General features: G+C 59.0%; 1 protein-coding gene across 1 annotated transcript in view; it reads left to right on the top strand.

Annotated features, from left to right (window-relative positions):
• The first annotated feature begins 3,546 nt into the window (after positions 1 to 3,546).
• The window catches only part of SPEG (striated muscle enriched protein kinase), a 51,360-nt gene continuing 40,513 nt past the window's right edge, over positions 3,547 to 14,393 (top strand). Inside the window, exons 1-8 of the mRNA XM_061148667.1 lie at positions 3,547 to 3,585; positions 4,579 to 4,621; positions 5,549 to 5,578; positions 6,148 to 6,237; positions 6,320 to 6,656; positions 9,462 to 10,762; positions 12,792 to 12,935; positions 13,317 to 13,499. Of these exons, the coding sequence (XP_061004650.1) occupies positions 3,553 to 3,585; positions 4,579 to 4,621; positions 5,549 to 5,578; positions 6,148 to 6,237; positions 6,320 to 6,656; positions 9,462 to 10,762; positions 12,792 to 12,935; positions 13,317 to 13,499 (2,161 nt within the window). The 5' untranslated portion in view covers positions 3,547 to 3,552. The remainder of the gene's footprint in view (positions 3,586 to 4,578; positions 4,622 to 5,548; positions 5,579 to 6,147; positions 6,238 to 6,319; positions 6,657 to 9,461; positions 10,763 to 12,791; positions 12,936 to 13,316; positions 13,500 to 14,393) is intronic.

Genomic DNA, 14,393 nt, shown 5'->3' with positions numbered 1-14,393 from the left:
CCTCAGAAAGAGAAGCGTGGGAAGACTGAGGCTAGGATCTAGCAATTATCCCTCTGTCGGTATCCCCAAGTATCCCTCTGCCAGCATCTCCACTCTCTCCCTAGCCTCTGCTGTCTCCAAAATAGGCAGGCATTCTTCTCTGTCAAAACATCAGGCTCCCATTTGGATGGGCTGAGAAACTATGTGCCAATCAAGTAATCAGGGCAAGCGCCACCCTCAAAGCTTGGGGCATGTGTGACTGGAGAGGGAGGCCTGTACTGAAGGGTGGGGGTTAAGGAGAAGAGAGGACAGCCAAGGGAAGGCACAAGCTGATGATGCTCACCGTGTTTGGCAGTCAGAAGTCTCATAGGCAGGGCCTGGGAGACCCCAGTGCCAACCAGAAGGGCCAAAGGTTAACAGATGGTAGTAAACCATGCAGGAGACTTGAAGGCATGGAGAGGAGAGATTAGAGAGAAGGAGGGAAGGCCAATTTAGCAAGAGAAAGGTTGGGGACTCCAGCAGGAACTGCCTGCAGCTGGATGATACAGTATCATCTATTTCACCTAGAATGTGGACAGTGTGGAAGAAAAGCCAGGAGGAAACCAGCATGGAGTTGGGAATGGGTATGGAGAGTGGCCCCCTCCATTCATGACAAGTCCTAACTAGGGAGAGGGGGAGGGGCCAGATCGGGAGCAGTGAGGAGCCCTGGAAGGGGAGAAAGAGAACAGAGAGGCTGTGAAGTCAGCCAAAGCCCACACAGGAGAACTTTCCTAAAGGGAGGGCAGCCCTCCCAGGAAGAAACAAGATGGTCATGTCTCCAGTTTCTAGAAAAGGGTCTGGGTCAGAACAGAGATGGGAGGAAGACTGGAGAATGACCTGCTCCAGCAAGATTCATAGTCCCCATCGCCCCACCCCCATCCTCACCACCAGCAGCTCTGTGCCCCCTCCCATGTGCCACATGTACGGAGTGTCCACCGAGTGCCCGTCACTGTGCTAGGTGCTTGAGATTTATGAGTCGGGGGAGGGGGGAAGACCAAAATCCCTGTCCTCTTAGAGATGACATTCCAGGGAGGGAACACATTATGTATGCAATAATCATAACTTTATGAAAATTATATAGTATGTCAGAAAATCAGAGCAGGGTGAGCAGGAGGAAGGAAGGGAGAAGGCTAGAGCAAGGCAGGAAAGAGGGGGGTGTGGGTGTCTGGCTCAGTGGAGGGTCTTTGTGAGAGATGAGACGTGGTATGATGATGGCTTTTCTGTGGTTAAGGGGACATGCTGGCGGGGCAGAAGTTGGAAGTCTGGTTTGGAGAAATGGCAAGGCGGCCCAGCTGCCCAGCCTTGGAAGAAAATGGGGCATTCAGGGGCCAGCTCGGGGAGGCCCACCCTGAGAGCATGCCCCAGGCTGGCCTGTGTGGGTGAGCAGTGCGAGCCCAGAGCAGGAACCGAGTCTCATGTGCCCCTCTTCAGCCCAGCTGTCCCGTCACTCACGCCTGCTGCCCATTGGTTATTTTTGCTATGGAATGTGCCAGCCCCTCGGATTCTCCTGGGGAACAGGGGCTCAAGTTACCCCCTCTCCTTACTAAGCTCACCCATCTGTGAGTGGGTGTGTTGGGGGGTGGGCAGGGAAATTGCCTATGTGTGTCCAGAGTCCTCCGGCTGGAACTGATAAAGACATACACGTGTCCCCTTCTCATTGCACGTCCTGTGTGTGTGTCTGTAGGTGCAACCTCTGCATCTGGGGGTCTGGGTAACAGGACTGCCTGAAGGCACTCAGAACATACAAGACATGACCCTAAAACTTTAAAGAGCCACAAAACTCAAACAACTTCAGGAGCCAAGTAGAAACTGAAAAGGAGAGGGGTGGTCTTGTCAGCAGTTGAATTTGAGCAGGCTTGCCCCACTTAAAATATTGTGCAGGCTGAACAAAACTCATCAGTTGGCTCAGTATTTATTTTGGACCCATGCTTTAAAGAAAAAAAGTTAGGGTCCTCCTAACCAATCAGCATATGAGGTTTTATGGCATGGTGGTCAGTAACTCAGTCACGGTGCCTGGGTGAGAATCCCTGGCTCCCAACTACAGGCTCTGTGACCTTGGGCAAGTAACCTCTCTGTGCCTCTGTGCACAGATTGAGTTTATTCATATAAAGTGCCTAGGCCATTGCTTGGTAAATACTAAGTATGCTGTCAGTGTTAATGATAATGACTTTGTAGTCACATCTCAGCAACCAGGATTGGCACCACTTGTGCGTACTGGGGTGGGGATTCCGATCTGGGCAATCATGGAGGCACAGAACCTGTGCGGCTTTGGCTAAGTGATAGGACTTGTCTGAGCCTTAGTCACTTGTTGATTACATGGAGTCAGTTAAATGTTCATGAGAGTTTCAAGCTCACAGGGTTGTTGTCAGTGAGGTAACGTTTATAAAGTGCCTGAAGTTGCTCAGTCATGTCTGACTCTTTGCGACCCCATGGACTGTAGCCCTCCAGGCTCCTCTGTCCATGGGGTTTCCCAGGCAAGAATACTGGAGTGGGTTGCTATTCCCTTCTCCAGGGGATCTTCCAACCCAGGGATCAAACCCAGGTCTCCTGCATGGCAGGCAGATTCTTTACCATTTGAACCACCAGGGAAGCCTGATAAAGTGCCTGGCACTTAATAAATGTCTAGGAAACTTAGTTATAATGACTGTGTGTGGGGGTGGGGAGGGGTAGCGTTTTGTGCAGGCAAAATATGCATGGTACGAAATGCCAGGAGGATAAAGAAAATTTGATGTGTGCTCACCCACGAATGAGAAGTTGGGTTATATTTGTGAATAACAGGAAAATCTTTGGGCACCTTAGCTCGTGTGTGTGTGTGTGTGTGTGTGTGTGTGTGTGTGTGTGTGTGTGTGTGTATGCCAGGGTGCAGGGACAGAGGACCTAAAATAAGGGAACTTGAGGGCCTTCTCTGACCTTCCTGAGCAGCCTGAGGGGGTTCGCGTTCTGGGTGCAGGTCACTAGGAGGACCGTGCCCTGTGTATGATCCGGGCGCCCCCGCCCGGCGCCGCGGCCCTGCGATGTGTTGGGTACTGCCTTGCAAGGCGGACGGGCGCGCATGTTTGTGGAGTGAGCCAGTGGAGATGCGGCTGACCTTCTGGAGCGGCCCCGCGGGAGGCGGGCGGGGTGGTGTGGACGCCGCGCTGGGCGGCCAATGAGCGAGTGGCCCGAACTCTCCTAGGGGCCACTGCACCCTTTTCTGTGCCTCAGTTTCCCCATGTGCCCAGGACCCAAGAGGCCGATGCGGGGTGGGGGAGCCGCGAGGCAGGTGATCGCCGCCCCCGGGGACGCAGGGCAGCCAGCAAGGGAAGGGGCTCCTGGGGGGGTGCGGGCTGGCGGGGGAAGGGCGGACTCCGGCCGCCGCCGCCGCCGCCGTCGCCGTCTTCCCCCCGCCCCGGCTCCCGCGGCCCCGAGGCTCCTTCCGCCACCGGCGCCGGCCCCCGCCAGCTCCCCGCCTCGCCCCCGGCCCCGCCTCCGACTCCGCCCCGCCCCCGCCCGTCCCCTCCTCGCCCGGCCGCCGGCCCGGCCCCCTCCCCCGCCATGAAGAAGCTGTGGGTGAAGAAGCGTTTCCAGGTGAGGGCTCCGGGGGCGGGCGGCGCCGGGAGGGGGCAGGAAGGGCTGGGCGCCCCGGAGGGAGGGCGGGTCGCCGCGGCGGGGCCCGGGGGAGGGGGCGCCAGAGCCGAGCCTGCCCCACCCTGGCGGCCGAGGCGGCGGGCAGGGCGCGCTCCAGGGGGCTCCCCGGCCTACGTCAGGCCCCTCCCCGCGCCCAAGGGCAGAGCCCCCCGCCCCCCCAACCCACAGCACCCGCGATCGCCGCGACCCCCGGCCCCCCCCCCCCCGCAGCCGCCCTCGGCGTGGAGCGCCCACGGGCTTCTGTACCACCTCTCGCCGCTGTCCAACCCCTCCGTGCCCCTGGCTGGCTCTCCCCAGCCCCCCACTCCGGAGCCTTCCATCTTCCGGGGCTCCTGGAAGCAACGGCGCAGGGATCCGCGCTGAGCTCAGTGCATTCCACTAGCCCTGCCCTGTTCTCCGTGGACCCGGGCCTTCTTCTTGCTATCCTGAGGCTCACCGTCCTTTGGGGGACCTTGCCCTCTGCCCCCGCATCACCCTCCTGCCCTCTTGACACCTATCTCAGGTGTCTGTCCTTCCCCGCCTCCCCAGCAGGAATCTGTGTCCTTGTCCCTCCATCTCCCAGTCATCCAAGCATGCCCCCCCTCCCAATCTCTTCCTTCACATCAGTCATCCTCTCTATCTCCGGGAGTGTCTCTCAGGTCCCCAGTCCTCTGACCAGCGTTTGACCCTTAGTCCTACCTCCTTCCTCCCCAGCTCCTCCCCAGAGCCTCGCTGGAGCTCCAGCTGGGAGGGCTGACAAGCAAGGAAAACGGGAGATATTTATTCCCTTTAGGGGAAGCTGGCTGCCGGGGTCTTTTCCACTTCTTCTGCCCCCAGTGGCCCCTGGGCCGAGTTTCTGATTGATACAGAGGTTTGGATGAGAGGTATAGGGAGGTCGGAGCATCAGGAGTGAAGCCTTCCCCTCAACTCCTCATTCTGGCTTTTCTCTTTCAGAAAACCGGCCACTCCCGCCGGGCCTTTGGCCGACTCACCCATGGTGCGTGGACCGTGAGCTGCCTGCTCTAGCCCGTGCACACTCCTCCTCTTTGTCCATGTCCCTTCATGAGGCACCCAGGCCTGAAGACGGCCCATGAGATACAGGACCCCCACAATCCCCCACCCACCTACCTACCTAACCACCTACCCACCCACCCAAGAAAGCCCCTTGCAGCTGAGAAAGGACCTAGCAAAAGGGATGGGGGTTAGCTGGCACACTCCGTCATGGGTCCCGGGCTTATTATTCTTCATCTGTGGGCCAGGTGGGGATGAGTTAAGTGCCATGCTTCTACAACCAGCACGTGGCTCCTGCTTGTCATGGCACTCAGGGAGAAACTGAGGCACAGAACCTGATAGAATCTGGGAAAGTTAAAAGAAACATGCCCAAGAAACTTTGCTCCCAGCATGACCGCATTTTTGAGGACCATTCAGCAGTAGCAGAGAGGGTTTGGGAAGAGGGTGCAGGTCACGTCATGATGCCGAACAGATGGAAAGGTTCTTTTGAGAGGTCGAAGCACAGTGCAAATATTGTACCAGAAGGTGGGCCTGACCCCTAATGGGGGGCCTGGGTCTGTGGCTGGGCTGAGTACAAGTGGGTGTATGTGTGTGTACGTGTGTGTGTGTGTGTGGCCAGTGGGAGCACCGGTGAAAGTGCAAAGGGTGCAGAATCACTGAGGTCATTGGAAGAATCCCCCAAAGATCTGGCTCCCCAGTGTTGGGCCCACTGGGGCCGGCAGACAGGCAGCGAATGAGATGCTTTGCTCATCCCAGGTGTCTCCCTCCCCCGACCCCCATCCCCACAGGGCATCTTTGGGCACCGGGTACCCTGATGGCCCCTCTGTCCTGCCTACCCACCATGCCCTACCCCACAAACGCTCTGATAACAGTCTGTCCATGTCTCTCTCCTGCTGCTCCTATGGAAGCGAAGTTTTCCGCTCCTGCAGAAAGCAAAGTTACGGTAGGAAACTGGCTCCTGCCCTAGCCCTCCACTCCCCTGCTTCCCTGCCCGGCCCGGCCTCTCCTCACCCTGCCTCAGCTGCACCCTGATGTGTTCCGGCTGGTCTGGGGTGGAGGACAGGCTGGCCCTGCGGTTGGTCAAGTGCCCTGACAATACGACTCTGAGGTGACTCCCCTTTGTTCCTGGGTACCAGAACCCAGACTTTAGAGCCTAGGAACCTAGGATCTTGTTATCTGGGGGGCTGTGCGGGAACTTAAGTTATCACTGACGGAGAGGAGGGGGAGGGGCTACAGCCCTGCAGTCCATCAAGTGGCCGGGTGGGGGGACTACAGGTAGCTTTGAGGGCACTACCACGGAGGCAGGGGTGAGGAGCCAGAGGACCGGCATGGGAGGGGTGACCCCGAGGCTCCCAGGATGGGCAACGGGACTTTGGGAGCTAAAAGGGAGAAAAGATAGATGCTGGAAGTCCTTCTGGTGGCGATGCGGGAGCCTGCTGCGGGGGAGGCAGGAGGGAAGAGTCGGAGTCAGGGGGAGGAGAGCCCTGCCCACACAGACCCCTTCTCCTCCAGACTCGGAGACGGGCGAGGATGACATCAGCGACGTGCAGGGGACCCAGCGCCTGGAGCTTCGGGATGACAGGGCCTTCAGCACCCCCACGGGTGAGCTCTCTGGGGTGCACACAGAGCCAGCAGGTGGCCTTCCCTCCAAAGGTGCCTGGCTTCACCGTGTTCCTCTCCCTAGGGGGCTCTGATACCCTGGTGGGCACCTCCCTGGACACACCCCCGACCTCCGTGACAGGCACCTCAGAGGAGCAAGTGAGCTGGTGGGGCAGCGGGCAGACGGTCCTGGAGCAGGAAGCGGGCAGCAGGGCTGGCACCCGCCGCCTCCCGGGCAGCCCAAGGCAAGCACAGGCAACCGGGGCCGGGCCACGGCACCTGGGGGTGGAGCCGCTGGTACGGGCGTCTCGAGCTAATCTGGTGGGCGCAAGCTGGGGGTCAGAGGATAGCCTTTCGGTGGCCAGTGACCTGTACGGCAGCGCATTCAGCCTGTACAGAGGACGGGCGCTCTCGATCCACGTGTAAGTAACGGCCTTACCTGGGCCCTTCACTGTCCCACCTCACCATGCCGTCCCGCACTGCCCCTCACCGTCCGTCAGCGTCCACACCCCACGTCCCCTGCACCATCCATCCCTCTGTGCACTTCTCCACCCCCCCATTGCTTCCTCTCCTGGCCCCAGCTGCCCACTCTGTCTTCCCACATAGCTCCATCCTCCTCCTGTTCCATCACCACCCACATGCTCCCGCTCCCACCTGTCCTGGCTCACTGTGTCATCTCCATGGTCTCGTGGACCCCTCTCTCCCTTCCTTATCTCCTGCAAGATTTCCACTCTCCCGGGGGCCCTCTCCCGCCTCACCCATTCAGGCTCCAGTTGTCCCCAGGATCCCCACTCCCCCCCCCCCACCAGGGGCCCCTCCGTGCCTGCTGTCTCAGCAGCTGCTGCCTTTTCATCTCTGCACATTCCTGTTCCCATGTGGGCCTTTTTCTGGGAGGAACGGAACCTTTCTGCACGGCAGCTCCCGGGAGAGCAGGAGGGAGCGAGCGAGAGCACAACCAGGAGACAGAAGAGAGCGAGGTGGTCAGGGGGTTGTTGGGGCCAGGGGCCTGGGAGAGCAGGGGGATGTGAAGTGTGTGGGCGGCAGGGGGCTGGGGCAGGGTGGGATGGAGATTGGGGGTTGGGGGGCTAGGCTGGAGGCAGAGGGCTCGGAGTGATAGAGGTGGGGGCATGTGAGGACCCCATGTGGGAGACGCCTCAGGGTGGGGTTGAAGGTGGTCCTGGGAGGCCATGGTGAGGCGCCGAGGTGTTGGGAGTGAGGCATTGGAGCCGGTTTTGGAGATGTGGGACTGGCAGATACAGAAGGGAGTGCTATGGTAGAAGAGGGGAGTGGCTGATGAGAGAGGTTATCAAGGGGCATTTGGGGAGCTGAGGGGGGCCTGATTTGTGATGGGTATGGGTGTGTGGGGGGGAGGTACCATCATGGAGGAGAAAGAAAGAGCCTGGTGGGGGGAGGCCTTTTTGCGGGTGGCTGAGGTGGCTGGTGGTAGGCAAAGAAGAGGTCTGGGGGCAGGTGCAGAGGAGGCACCCTTGCTTTATCTGGCTGGCATTAACCAGGCGCTCCCATGCCCTGGACTTGCCTTTTCCTTCCCTGCCTTTCTTTGCCAGGCCCCAGCCAGAGCCTGGAGTTGCTATGGCAACTTCCGAGGAACCCATTTCCTTAGTGATGTCTGTGGTACACAGGCTGGCCTGGAGCTTGAAACTGCCAGCAAGAGATCTCCTCCGCTGTCCCCAATTTCTCTCCCTGCCTCACCCAGTTCCCACAGGCCATTCCTCAGGGCCTCTGCTGTCCCTCCCCCAGAGTAGACTCTGCCTCCCTGCAGGTGGCTGGTTGAGGTTTTTCTTCCTAGGGCACTCTAGATTGCATGCCCCCCATCCCCACCCCACACCCTGCTGGAGGTGAGGTTTGCTGTGTAGGTGGCTGATCCAGGTAGCCTGACACTCAGGCACCGGAGAATTTATGCTCATGGCCAATACCATACTATTTCTTCCCTCTCTGTGCCCCCAGAATCCTAGACATTTTGGAGGGAACAAGGGCTTAGAAGCCAGACCACTGGGGTTTCAATCTAGCACCAACTATTTCCTAGCTGTGTTACCTTGGTAAGGCACCTCACCTCTCTAAACCTCAGTTTCTTCATCTGTAAATGGAGATAATAACAGTCCTTGTCACAAAGGATTGTTGTGAGGATTAAATGACTCAATGCATTTTAAGCATTCAGTACATGCCTGACACACAATAAGTACTCAATGAGCCATTTCATAAGTTTTTATTAAGCTCTCTCTAATGTGTTAGGTAGGACGCTAATATCTCCAATTCCTTTTCTTGCTAATCTCTATGTTTGGTGTGCCCCCAAGAGTCCAGATGGGGGAAACTGAGGCCCAGCTCTTGGGCATCAAAGTTCTGGAGGTGAAAGGGGCAGTCTGGGGCTGCCCAGCTCCTTCCTTCCTCCTCTTCTCCCACACCCACTGTTCAGGCCCACGCAGTAGTTATTTTGGAGCTGAGTTATTCCTGAGCATACCCCTTTGGGGAGCTTCTGTGTTTCTCAGGGGGTGGTTTCCAAGGACTCAAGGTAACTTTCCCAGGGGCAGGACAAAGTCAAAGGCCTTGTGCCGGGGGCAGATTGATCAAAGGGCAAGGGAACCTGGGTACCCTGGTCTCCCACTCCAGGGACCTCAGCTGTCACCTGCTGTCAGCAGTGGTGGGGGCTCAGGTCTGAGGAGGTGCTAGGCAATCCCGGGGATGAGGGCACTGCTCCTGGAAGGCATGTGTCTGTTCTTCCTGGGGCACAGTGAAGGGGTATGCCCAGCTGAGGAAGGGCAGGGCTGTGGGGGCCAGCTGGGGGCAGGAATGAATGGGAGGCTGAATTCCTGAGAGGGCCCCGCCCCATCCCACCCTTCCGCCTTCCCTGCCCACTTCATCTTTTGGGTCTTCAGCCTCATCCTTTTATTTCCCCCCACCACTCAGTTTCTGTTTCTGCTCTTTCCCAGCTTCTGGGGCAGGGGAGAGGGGGCTGGCCAGAGCCCCTGGGGCTGAGTCTGTTCCTGGACCCAGCCACCAGCCCAATCTTCCGGGGCCAGAGCCGCCAGCCTCTCCCCAGCACCTGCTCTGGCTGTGCCTTCCTCTTGGGGGGTTGGGGGGCGGAGGAGGGGCTGGCCGATGTCACCCCCAAGCCTTCCCAGCATGCCCACCGCCCGATTTCTGTCACGACCCGAAGGTCTAGGAGGGGAGGCCTCCTGAATCTCCTGCCCCTCTTCGTCTTGGTCCCGCAGCAGTGTCCCTCAGAGCGGACCGCACAAGGAGGAGCCTGACCTTCAGCCTCAGCCCGCCAGCGAAGCCCCCCGTCGCCCAGCCCTGCCGCCCCCCTCCAAATCCGCGCTGCTGCCCCCACCGTCCCCTCGGGTGGGTAAGCGGCCCCCGCCGGGACCCGGCGGCCAGCCCCTGACCACCCCCACGCCGCCCCACCGGCGCTCTCGGGAGCCGGTGCCGCCCGAGGACGCCACCGCCGAAGAGAAGCGAGGGAAAAAGTCCAAGTCGTCCGGGCCCTCGCTAGCGGGCACGGCGGAGTCCCGGCCCCAGACGCCCCTGAGCGAGGCCTCGGGCCGCCAGTCGGCGCTGGGGCGCTCCCCGAGGCTGGTGCGCGCTGGCTCCCGCATCCTGGACAAACTGCAGTTCTTCGAGGAGCGCCGGCGCAGCCTGGAGCGCAGCGACTCGCCGCCGGCGCCCCTGCGGCCCTGGGTGCCCCTGCGCAAGGCCCGTTCCCTGGAGCAGCCCAAGTCCGAGGGCGGCGGGCCGTGGGGCACGCCCGGGGCCTCGCAGGAGGAGCTGCGGGCGCCGGCGGGCAGCGTGGCCGAGCGCCGCCGCCTATTCCAGCAGAAGGCGGCCTCGCTGGACGAGCGCACGCGTCAGCGCAGCCCGGCGTCCGACCTCGAGCTGCGCTTCGCCCAGGAGCTGGGCCGCATCCGCCGCTCCACGTCGCGGGAGGAGCTGGTGCGTTCTCACGAGTCCCTGCGCGCCACGCTGCAGCGCGCCCCGTCCCCCCGAGAGCCCGGCGAGCCGCCGCTCTTCTCCCAGCCCTCCACCCCCAAGACCCCGCGGGCTTTGAGCCCCGCCGCCGCCCAGCCGCCCCCTGCGAGCGTCGCGGACAAGCCCGGGGATGAGCCAGGGAGGCCCCGGGGCCGCGGGCCAGCGGGCAGGACGGAGCCGGGGGAAGGCCCGCAGCAGGAGGTTAGGCGCCGGGACCAGTTCCCGCTGACCCGGAGCAGAGCCATCCAGGAGTGCCGGAGCCCGGTGCCACCCCCCACCTCCGAGCCCCCCGAGACCAGGACGAAAGCTCCCCCGGGTCGGAAGCGGGAGCCCCCGCCACAGGCCGTGCGCTTCCTGCCCTGGGCCACGCCGGGCCAGGAGGGCGCTGCTGTACCCCAGACCTTGGAGAAGAACAGGGCGGGGCCCGAGGCCGAGAAGAGGCTGCGCAGAGGGCCGGAGGAGGACGGTCCTTGGGGGGCCTGGGACCGCCGAGGGGCCCGCAGCCAGGGCAGAGGTCGCCGGGCCCGGCCCACCTCGCCTGAGCTCGGTAAGGCTTCGGGGAGGGTAGAGAAGGTGCTGACTGAGACCTGGGTGGGAGCATGTCTGGAAAGAGCGAGACTGCTAGGCAGTTGCGAGGGTGTGGTTTCAGAAGAAAGGCATGGTCCCAGGTTCCAGTTTGAGTGAAAGATTGTTGAAGGCCCCTTGTGTATGACCTGTCCGATGGTGAGAGTGAAGAATGTTTTGATGGAGGCTGGGCGGAGCCGAGATGTGGGCAGAGATCCCATGCCCCATGCCTTCTATAATGTTTCTTGGGTCCAGTGGCCTGCTGAGCTGTTGGTTCAAGGATCTAATGGTGGGGGGAAACCCTCCACACCCCCACTGGTCTGTGGGGGAAGAGACCAAAGTCCATCTCGGTAAATAATTGGTCGTGTCCCTCTTACTGTTGAGCTTAGGGCCAGCCAGCTCTCAGTATTGATCTTCTCATCCCCACAAATCACCTGACCCATCAGGGCTACTAAGATCTCACCCAGCCTCCCTTCTAGCCTCATCTCTCCTATCTTTTGAGTCCCTGCGTGGCTTAGCTGACTGTGATCACATGCCAACCAGTGTGTTGTCTCACACTCCTATGGATGGTGGCCAGTACCCCAAATGCCTCTGCCCCTAACTCTGCTCAACTGAACATCAACTTGGGGCCACTTCTGGTGCGAGACTGCGGAAGCCATCCTCAGCTCACTCCTGCCTCTGCTGTTTTTCCAGGCCAGATATGTCTACCCTTTGCACTTAAGACACATTGTCGGTGTCTCTTTTCAGTGCACTTACATCCCCCCTTTTTTTCATCACATTATTCTTCATTTTCATATTATTGTCTCAAAATCTTTACAGATGATTAGGCACCTGTTCATCATTCTATTAGCCATGTTATTGCGTGTCCACAGCCATGTTCCAGGCGTTGTGTGAACTGGGTGTGTTACTTTATTTTAATCTACATGCCAGTTCTCTAGGATGTTGGGTGTTATTTTTCAGCTCCATTTTACAGATAAAACTGAGGCACAGAGATTATCTAATTTGTCCAAGGTTTTGTAACTAGAAAACAGCGTAACTGAGATATTCATGGCTCTTTTGGCTGCAGACACTGTGTGTTATCTAGCTCGTGTATTGTGTTAAGTCACTTTAGTCATGTCCGACTCTTTGGGACCCCATGGACTCTAGCCTGCCCAGGCTTCTCTGTCCATGGGATTTTCCAGCAAGAATACTGGAGTGTGTTGCCATTTTCTTCTCCAGGGAATCTCCCCAACCCAGGGATTGAACCGGCGTCTTTTAGTTCTCCTGCATTAGCAGGCGGGTTCTTTACCACTATCGCCATCTGGGAAGCCCGTTATCTAGCTTATAGGATGTCAGAATTAGAAGATACCCAGAGAGAGTCACGACTGTGGAGTTTTATGGTCTCTTCGTGTGTTCGAGCTTCCTGTAAGCAGGGACTGCCTCTTATTTCCTGCTGTGTCCCTGGTACCCATACAGAGTAAGCAGTGAGTGCAGTCTTACTGTTTGGTGAATGGACAGTCAAAGCTGACCTTCATGAGGCCTCTCCTGGCTACCGGAAGCACTTGCTGTCCCGTTTTTAATCCAGTGGCTTCATTAGTTTGACAGTTTACCACACATTGCCCTGTCACACTAGCATTGCTTAGGTCTTGGGTTGCTATTGGCTTGTTCTCTGTGTGGAAGCTTATGAAGTCGTGTGCCCCTCAAAGCACCTTGCACAGGGCCTGATCTACGATCATTGATGACTGATTTGTGTAAAGACACACACAGCGCAGTCCCTGTCGTCCTCCACAAACCGGCCCCCTAACTGTGGCTAAAATTAAGTAGCCCAACCACCATAGAGTCTCGCCGCCCTGTTCTGTTTGAGAACTCCCTTCTGTTTTCCTTTCTCCCCTGTCTCAGGAGGTTCGGGAGAGAGACCCTTTGCTCTCCAGCCCTTGCCTTCCAGAAGGCCCTCTCTCTGGGTTTGCCCCCTCTCCCCCGAGTCATCCCCACAGGGACGTGTCCCCTCACCCTCTCGCCCACGTGTCCGGCAGAGTCTTCGGATGACTCCTACGTGTCTGCTGGAGAAGAGCCCCTGGAGGCCCCCGTGTTTGAGATCCCCCTGCAAGATGCAGCGGTGGCCCCGGGGGTGGACGTGCTGCTCAAGTGTATTGTCACCGCCAACCCCCCGCCCCAAGGTGAGCGCTAGGCCTGGGCTCAGGTTAAGACTGAGAGAAGGAGGGGAGATTCCCCCCTCCCTGCCTCCCACCCCAGTCCTTGGGGGGAGGGGGTATGGGGGCCAGACGGGGAGATCATCCATTCCATGGGGCTGGCTGGACTACTGTGTCTTGTGTGTGTGTGTGTGTGTGTGTGTGTGTGTGTGTGTGTTAGGGGGTCACAGTCCCTGGAGAGAGGGGAAGGTGGGCCTGGATTTTTGTGACTGAGGGGCCAGTCCTCAGGATTCCCTGGGGTGGGGAGAGGAGTGCTGTGGACCCTGTGTGGGGTGGGGTGGGGGGAGATTGGCCCCAGTGGGCCCCTGTGGGCAAGGACAACCTGGTCACCCCGCTGCTTCCCCACAGTGTCCTGGCAGAAGGATGGGTCCCCGCTGCGCAGTGATGGCCGCCTTCTCATCCGGGCAGAAGGCGAGCGGCATACCCTGCTGCTCCGGGAGGCCCGGGCCGCTGATGCCGGGAGCTATGCAGCCACTGCCACCAACGAGCTGGGCCAGGCCCGCTGTGCTGCCACGCTGGCCGTGAGACCTGGTAGGGAGCCCGCGGGCCCCGGGGCTGGGCGGGGTGAGCAGTGACCCTTCCCACTCCTAGCCTGGTGCTTGGGCTCTCAACCAGTGTGCATTCTAGTCCATTCTCCTGTGTTGGCTGCTCTAGTGGAAGCATTTTAAATGGCCCTGGCCCCAAGGCAGTGGCCAAATTCCCAAGGCACATGCCAGAGAGGCCAGTTCATGAAGTCATTGAAGTGTGTCTTTCGACATCCTCTAAATGCCCTCCTCCCATGGCGTGTCCCTGAACTGGGTTCTGTGGGGAAAGCAAATTATCCTTGAGTCTCAGAGATAAAGAATCTCCCAGCTCAAAGGGTTTAAAAGCCATCAGGAGTCTTCTGAGGTCATTTCCTTTCTAGAATGGCCACCCTGATTCCCACCTCTTGTAAAAACAGATGCTTTTAAGTGCCACAGCCTTCCTCTGCTCCCTTGCTCCTTCAGTTGAACCCAGATCCCAAAAGAAGATGCATCTGAGAGTACCTCTTGGGACGTAGCTGAGGCTGCCTCATTTTCTATTTTTATGAAAGTCCTTTCTTGGTGTCAGACTACTTCCTTTGGATTTGAGCCCGGTTTCTTTGAGGTTGAGGAGTGGTGTCGGTGTGCATGGCCAGTTCAAGTCATTCAGGTTGCTGGGCTGACAGAGTGCTGGCCCTGGGCAGTGGGGGGGTGGGGTGGGGTGGGGAGATGAGAGAGGGTAGGGAGTGTTTCAAAAGGAAAAGTCGCACATGGACTGTAGCCTACCAGGCTCCTCCATCCGTGGGATTTTCTAGGCAAGAATACTGGAGTGGGTTGCCGTTTCCTTCTCCAGGAGATCTTCCTGACCCAGGGATTGAATCTGAGTCTCCTGCATTGTAGGCAGACACTGTACCATCTGAGCCAG

This window comes from Dama dama, chromosome 8 (assembly GCF_033118175.1).
Source record: "Dama dama isolate Ldn47 chromosome 8, ASM3311817v1, whole genome shotgun sequence".
Lineage (NCBI taxonomy): Eukaryota > Metazoa > Chordata > Mammalia > Artiodactyla > Cervidae > Dama > Dama dama.
The sequence above is the reverse complement of the archived record's forward strand: the minus strand, read 5'-3'. Positions and strand labels throughout refer to the sequence as shown.